Below are 8,158 nucleotides of genomic sequence, written 5' to 3'. Positions count from 1 at the left end.
TAAATAGAAGGCATTTAAGAGTCAACCAACAATAGGCAAGTCAGGAGAAACATACAAGCCAACCAGGGAAGAAGAGATAATGTCCTCCACTGAAGGGGTTGGTGAACCAACGTAAGGCAATCTTCACCTCAGAGTGTAAGGCAGATTAATCGAAATATACACGAATAGTCTTCAGTTTAAAATTAACAAGCTCTAATGACACCTTCACAACTTGTCCCTACTGCTGAGACACCCTTCCTAGTAGTTGATGTATTCTGGGGGTTAAATACATGTAAGTGACCCAATTTTGCGGAAAAAGTGTAAGTTGGACCCTGGACTAGAGTTGTTGATGTCCTACAAAAGCGCGCGTGCAGTGGGATTTTACTCTCAATTTTGGGCCACAAACTAACTGATCTAGACGGTAGTTTTCAGCACTATCCGATCACACCTTCACTCAGCTTCTCACTTCATCCCTCTCACTGGAATTCTGCTAGCTGTCCTCGACCACCCCCGACCTCCTTATTCCGGCTTCTGCCCCTTCTCAGACGCTGCTTTCCTGCAGTGTTTTGTGCGGGTCGCCCAAGAGACCCAGCGTTTGTGCGCACACAATTCCCGTGGCGAATCTGCTCTTCGGGAGCAAGGTCGGGCGAAGGAAGGAAATAAACAGTAGTTAATTAGCGGAAGTGAAGCTCCCGCCATGGCTCTGTATTCGCGGTTCCACATTCGCTCAGCAATTCAACGCCTCGCAAGCCGGCTTCAGCTGAAGGTACTTTGCTGACGGGCCCCCGCCGTTGCCTTTGAAGCCGATCGTCGCTAGCTGTCAGGGAAAGGAAACTAATTTGTTCCGCGTCCAAATGCCATAGATTTCCAATCGTTTATATCATAAAACTACATCTCTAAGGTCAGGTGTCGCGACTGTTAAAATCCAAGCAGCAATCTCGCATTTGTAGATCAAATCACAAGTTCTTTCCCCCTCCTGTTACCAGGTAAAGTTGAAATACAATACTGTACTGCCATTTTAACAATTCAACAGGCGTCAAGTCATAGGCACCGACTTTGTAAGTAAAAAGAAAAATCTAATTAGGTATGTGGGAAGAGTCCTTCGGGTATCGACTGCTACGGAGTAGTTATAGTATAACTTAACAGCGTTGAATTTATTTACTGTAAGATTCAAAATTAAGATGTGCGTTTCTGACAGGTCCGGGTTAAAGTCTAGGGACAACTGTGATTTAATTATGTTTAGGGACAAATGTGATTTAATTATGTCTGGGTTAAAGTCTGTAAACAAGTGTGATCTAATTATGAATGCAGAAGCCTTGACAAAATTAACTGTTTGTGGAATCATTGAAGTCCTGAGATATGGACTATTGTTTTACAGAAACGTGTAAAAAAAACAACTCCAAATATGGAATGGGAAAACACTATGTACCTCCCGAGTCAGGGAGGGGAGGGGTAAGGAAGAAGGATAAAACCTGCTGCCCTGTAAGGCTCAGGGTTCCCTTCTCTGAAGGGGCCCAGCTCTGCAGAACTGTTAATAAACTTTGTTTCCTTGAATTTGTCTTGAAGCCATTATTCGGGAGCGTGGCTCGTTTCTGACATTTACATTTGTAGAGATTAGTCAAAGCACAAACTCGCAAGTTAAAATGAGTGTTGGCGTAATATTAATGCGATAACAAGTGGACAAATACCCCGGGGCTTTCTGGCTGCGAAAATAACACTGGATTTAATCTTCCAGAATTCCCAAGTTTTTTTAAAATCGCAATGCAAGCCATTCTAATAACGCTGGCTACAAGAGGCATTTCCTTTAATAATTCCACGCCCCCCTCCAATTTACAGTGGCGCTAGAAAGTTTGTGAACCCTGTAGAATTTTCTCTATTTCTTCATAAATATGACCTAAGATGTGATCAGATCTTCACGTAAGTCCCAAAACTAGGTAAATAAATAACACAAAAAACATTTTACTTGTTCATTTATTTATTGAGAAAAATGATCCATTATTATATGTAGCTGTTGGAAAAAGTATGTGAACCTTTGCTTTCAGTAACTGGTGTGACACCCCCCCGCCCCCCGTACGCCAATAACTTCAACCAAACACTTCCAGTAATTGTTGATCCGACCTGCACATTGGCTTGGAGGAATTTTAGGCCATTCCTTCTTAGAAGACTGCTTCAACTCTGGGTTGATCATGCTTGTGGGCTTCCTTGCATGAACTGCTTCCTTCAGGTCCTTCCACAACATTTCTATAGGATTAAGGTCAGGACTTTGACTCGGCTGTTCCAAAACACAAATTTTCTTGTTTTAAAACTATTCTGTTGTGATTTACTCTTGAGTTTCTGATCATTGTCTTGTTGCATCGTCCAACTTCTATTGAGCATTCAGGTGACCGACTGCTACCTGACATTCTCCTGTAAGATATCTTGATACAATTTTGAATTCTTTGTTCCCTCAACAATTGCAAGCTGTCCAGGCCCTGAGGCAGCAAAGTAGCCCCAAACCACGTGGACTCAGGTCTTTAGAAATGCTTTTGTAGCCTTTTCCAGCTTCATGCATCTCTAAATTCTTCTTCTAAGGTCCTGTGAAAGTTGTTTCGAGGATTGGTGCACATAAACAGATATTTCTTGAGAAGAGCAGGCTCTGTCAGTAACCTGACTTTCTGTGTCTTTTTTAAAGGGCAGGGCACCTCAACTACCCACACCTTCAATCTCAGCTCATTGATTGGAACATCTGACTCCAAATAGCTTTTGTAGAAGGCATTACCCCAGAGGTTCCAACATATACATGTAATATTGGATCATTTTTTTCAATAAATAAATAAACAGGTATAATGTTCTTGTGTTATTTATTTAATTGGGTTCTCTTTATCTAGTTTTAGGACTTACATGAAGATCTGATCATATTTTATGCAGAAATAGAGAAAATTCTACAGGGTTCACAAACTTTCTAGCACCACTCTCTTTTCTCTGTCTCGTGTTTCTCAGCTCCCTTTAATTCCACATATTTATCCTACGGGGTAATATGTGATAGTTGGCATACCTTTGAGAGAATGTGTGACAGTATTTGAATTCAGGATTGGAAGTAGATGCTGGGGCTGTGAGGAAGCATTATTTATTGCTGTGCACCTTTAAGTATTATTTTTTGTGAATTTGAAGGTATACTGGCCCACTGATGTTCAAAAGGGGTGGGAGAGAGAAAATGGAAGACTCTAAGCCAATTGGAGTGTTTTCTGGTTATTTGGGACACATCGGAACCAGTACATTTTGGCCCAGTTAAGTGGCTGCCCTGATTGGGTAAAGTTTCATGGAAATAGTTAAAAAGGTATACAAAAGGCAAACTACCATTTAACTGAGTAACAAATTATGTGTTTAAATGAAATACAGAATAAATTAGGACATTATCAAAACCACTACAGTATCACAAAACTGTGTATTAGTTGCTAATAGTTATCGATGGAGAAATTCAGTGTACAGTGCCGCATCCTTCTGATTGACTAAATGGACAAGCTCAGCGAAGGCACCTAGTGCGAATACTGGACTGCCTTCAAACAGTGTTTTGCACCATTGCATCCTCCAGATCTTCATTTTAATTGTAACATTCAAGATGATTGTCGATACCTTCAAATTTTTTTTATAGGTCCTAATTTGATAAAATAGCAAAATTATTTCATTTTCACTCTGGCCATTTCTGGCGTCTCCAAGCCTGAATGCTTGAAACTGCAGTGAACAAAACAGTTCTGAATTGGTATTTACTCACAACTATCACTGCCTTTTGAACACAAACATGCAAATAACGCTATTTTAAAACTTTGTTCTAAGCATGGTGTTACGTCTAATGGCCACAAGACATACATGCAACTGATGCTCGTGAGAAAATGTTCATTTATTTGCAATCTGTTGATAGGGGTGTGTTCAGAAGACCTCTATAAGGTGGCTTTTTAGAGCAACGAGTGATGAGTCCACTAGAGGAAAGACAATTCCGGATGGGGTGTTGTCTAATGAACCACATTTGATTTAGGAACACAAGGTAAAAGAACTCTTGGAAGGCAGTGATGTAGCAATACAGAATTCACCCTGCAGTTTGAGATGTTCGTTTATTTAGTGTCCAAAATAAACGAAGGGAATCCTAGCTACTTTCTTGATTCTTTATGAGTTGACCCAAAGAAGTGTCTGCTCCGATCAATCGATGATCCAATTAACCGGAGTCCACAGTATATACTGACATAGGAGGGGAAATGCTAGAATCTGCCAGTGGGGGTGTGTTGAGAATAAAGGGGCCTTTTGTGGTTGGCTGCTGGTGACTAGTGGTATATCATAGGGGTTAAGTTTCATTGGGCCCTGCCTCCTTTCATGTTATATGTTAATGATCTGCATGACAGAATTGATGGCTTTGTGGCCAGGTTTACTAATGCAAAGGTGGAGGGGCAGATAGTGTTGAGGAAGCAGGGAGTTTGAGGAGGAACTTGGACAGAATTTGAGAATGGGCAGAGAAGTGGCATATGGAATACAGTGTATGGTTATGCACTTTGGTAGAAGAAATAAAGACATAGATTATTTTCTAAACACAGAGAAAATTCAGAAATCAGCAAAGGGACTTGGGAGTCCTGGTGCAGCATTCCCTAAAGGATAACTTGCCGGTTGAGTCAGTGGTAAGGAAGTTAAATGCAGTGTTAGCATTCATTTCAAGAGAACTGCAATATAAGAGCGTGGATGTAATGCTGAGGCTTTAAGAGTCATTGGTCAGGCCAGGTTTGGGATAATAATCAGTAGAGTACTCAGAGAATCCATGGGACTGATAAAATTGCTCATCTGGGAGTAAGCAAAGATTTGATGGACTGAATAGACTTCTGTAAGTATAACAAGTAAGAAAGAGATGTGTGTTCAAAGAAATACCCTTAAAGTACTTGAACAGTTGAATAATGGGAGGATATTTGCTTGTCTCTTCATTTAGGACTAAGCTGATCAGCTTCTTGAGGTTTATGAATCAAACTCAGAATGGTCAATCTCTGAATACACTTAAGATAGCGGTAGATTTCTAGATATTCATGGATTCAAGGTTTGTTCAGATTTTGCCAGTAGATGGGATTGTGCTAAACCTTAGTAAATGGACAAAGAACCACATGACCTGTCCCATCCCATGAAATTGGAAATATTCTGCATTAGGTTCGATTTTATTGCCATTTGACTATACATGTAGTATAGATGACCAGATGAAACAACATAGACCTCAGTTTGGGTGTCAGTGTTCAAAGATAAACACAGTTCACAGTGTTTTGGAGGAATTGCAATTTGGTCACTATTGCAGCTCACAGATTTCATCCATCCCTCTAACAAGTCACATTATAGTCAGTTGTTGAATACCCATGGAGACAGCACAGCAACTGAAACTTGAGTCAAGTTTATAGTCACATGCACAAGTACATACCTGTATGGACAGATGCAATATGAAACTTACTTGCAGTAGTATCATAGATATGTTGAGACAGGTACACAACATCACAAGAGAAGCATAAATTATACACATTATTTGCAAGAAAGATTACAATTAAAACAAAAAAAATAAAAGTCAAACAAAGTGTGAAGTGGCCATGATTTTGCTATCCTGAGATAGTGATTAAGTTGTGCTGGGTGGTTCAAGAACCAGATGGTTGAAGGCAAGTTATTGTTCATTTATCTGTTAGTGTAGGACTATGGATTTCTGCATCTCCTGCCTGGTGCTAGCTGCGAGGAGAGGGTATGGCCTGGATGGTGGGGCCCTTTGATGTTAAATGAAGCCTTCTTAAGGCAGCATCTCATGTAGGTACTGTCGATGGTGGGGAGGGATGTGCCGCTAGTGTATTGCGCTGAGTCCATTATTCTTATGTTCCTGCTCATTTCTAGACCATGATGCAGTCAGGATGCTTTCAGTAGTATCTATACAAGTTTGTTAATTGAACCACTATTGTTAAGTTCTTCAGTGTAGCAATTTGTTCATCAGGAAGACTAAAACTTTGTGGCCTTTAGAATCTCCAGGATAGTTCACCCTCTTGTTATCTAATGCAAACAAGTTTTCACAACAGAAATCATTTAAACATAATTAAACTGGAGAATGCTTTAAACTGTAAAATTTAGGACTCATCTAATAAAATAATTGAATTTCATTAAAAAGCCTAAAGAAATTTACATTAAAGAGTCTTCAGAAATTGACCTGTAAATGCTTAAGGTAATCCAGCTGTAGCTATTTAATAAAGTGCTTGCAAACTTTGAGAAGGTTTCAGCAGAAACTCATATACTGATGGCTGAATTACTCTAGTAATGTTTATTTTTTAACTATTTAGTGTGATTTGGATTGTTCCTCATGATTTCTACTTAGAAGCAACATTGTGCTTTGTTCTGTGTACAAAAAGGATCCAGCAATTAATGGAGATGCATATGCCCATGAGAATTTTTAGATTCAGTACCTGTGTTTCTGACTTCAGTTGGGGTAATTAACTAGTTTGAGCTCCCAGAAGTGAGGAGAGGGACTTTTTCTTTTGGAAAGAAGGCCATCATATCTCTCTTGTGATATATCCTCTGACTGAATAGACAGTCCACAGTAATTTTCAGAATTTCACATAAGAAATGGTCATCTGGTTGAGGGACCAGTGTATCTATTCCTCAGTAGGGAGTTGAATCTCTCTGTTGAGGGGAGGACAGGGAAGTGGATAAATGATGCATGACAAAATGAAGTACATTATTTAATTTTAGTTATGTCCTTGCTAAATTTAACTTGTAGACTACTTTCTCATTCATTCTTAACATTTTTTTTTCTAGTGGATTGGAATTAAGTGTCTTGTATACTTCATTTCAATGAATAAGTTATCATGTGATTCATTAAAACTTACACATACAAGTAAACTCAGCTGTATAATGCAACAAGAAATGTGTCTAATATTTCTAAAACCAATATAGGATAGACATTGATTTTTTATGGTTGGCTATTTTAACATTCCTCTATTGTCCATTACAAGTATTTCAGTTTAATATTTGTGAAGTTTTCATTTCTTCTGCAGTTTTGTTCATTTGTATTCATGAAAGTGTGATACAGTCTATGGTATTAATGATGAAAATTAATAACAAAATGTAATTGCTAGAAATCTGAAATACAAGCAGTAAATGCTGGAAACACCAGCAGGTCAGGCAGTCTCTGTGGAGAGAGAAAAAAAAGAGTTAGGTCCATTTTGAAAACTTGTCCAGCTTTTTTCTTATCCCATAAGTGCTGCCTGTCTTACTGAGAAATTCTAGCCATTTCTTGTGAGGAGGTTTCCAGGAATCTTAACGGCCGTTTGACATTAGTCCAGAAGTAAGTCCCAGTGAGCAATCAACACAAGAAGCATCACGGATGCAGGCTTGACAAGCCATTGTCTAGAGTAGAAATGACTCTATGCTGGAAATTCCCTCCTTCCCTTCCCTTCCTCTTCACAGTCTGGAGCACTACAGCAGCTGGCGTCAGCAAACTGAATCCGCATTGTGGATCTAATTAGTTCCACACCAGGAAATGTAATCCCAGCTGATGAGAAAATTCTATCTACATCTTGTCAACCTGATGAAATTGTATAATGAGGGGAGGAAAAGCAGGCAGAAGGACCATTGACTTCTGCGAGGCACTTCTAAATGCTTTGTTCTGCATTTCCAGAGAGGTTTGAACGCAGACATCACGGATGCTCTGCGAGCAGTAGCGGGAGCTGACAATGTTTCTACGTCAACTGCAGTGCGGGAGCAGCATGGAAAAGATGAGTCGTACTACCAGTAGGAGTTTGACCTTTCATTGTGATTTTAGAGCTACTCTTAAATCAATTTTCTGGAATTTGTAAATTGGAAGGTTTATGGTTACTGGAAGTCAGGTGCTGTGTGAGATTCTTAGCCATGTAGATACAACCCCTTTAGCACTAAAAATGCCCCAATTCTCCTCATAGGAGAGTTACCAAGCAACGATTGTCACAGGGTCTGTGTACCTGAGCTCAACGTATATATCATTTTCAGGTCCACTCAGTACTCTGTCTAAATCCTGATCAGGTGGTCGGTACTGCCATCCAAGTCCACTGTTCTGCAGCATGCAGCACATCAGGTCGTGCTCTTCCCACTTTTCCACAGATGTCTCAGTGTTAGTTTGGGCACAGAGCAAACGGTAGGAAGGTGGATTCAGGTGCGGGGTCTAGCACTGACC

General features: G+C 39.9%; 1 protein-coding gene across 3 annotated transcripts in view; it reads left to right on the top strand.

The window, feature by feature from the left end:
- The first annotated feature begins 547 nt into the window (after window positions 1-547).
- ldhd (lactate dehydrogenase D) overlaps window positions 548-8,158 on the top strand; it is a 65,020-nt gene continuing 57,409 nt past the window's right edge. The window contains exons 1-2 of one of the 3 annotated variants that reach the window (XM_073069810.1): window positions 548-745; window positions 7,628-7,740. In XM_073069810.1, coding sequence (XP_072925911.1) covers window positions 677-745; window positions 7,628-7,740 — 182 coding nt within the window. In that variant the 5' untranslated portion in view covers window positions 548-676. The remainder of the gene's footprint in view (window positions 746-7,627; window positions 7,741-8,158) is intronic. The other 2 variants (XM_073069809.1, XM_073069811.1) reach the window with 2 other exon arrangements.

The sequence above is a fragment of the Hemitrygon akajei genome, chromosome 17 (genome assembly GCF_048418815.1).
Source record: "Hemitrygon akajei chromosome 17, sHemAka1.3, whole genome shotgun sequence".
Lineage (NCBI taxonomy): Eukaryota > Metazoa > Chordata > Chondrichthyes > Myliobatiformes > Dasyatidae > Hemitrygon > Hemitrygon akajei.
This window is presented reverse-complemented; position numbering and strand designations above follow the sequence as displayed.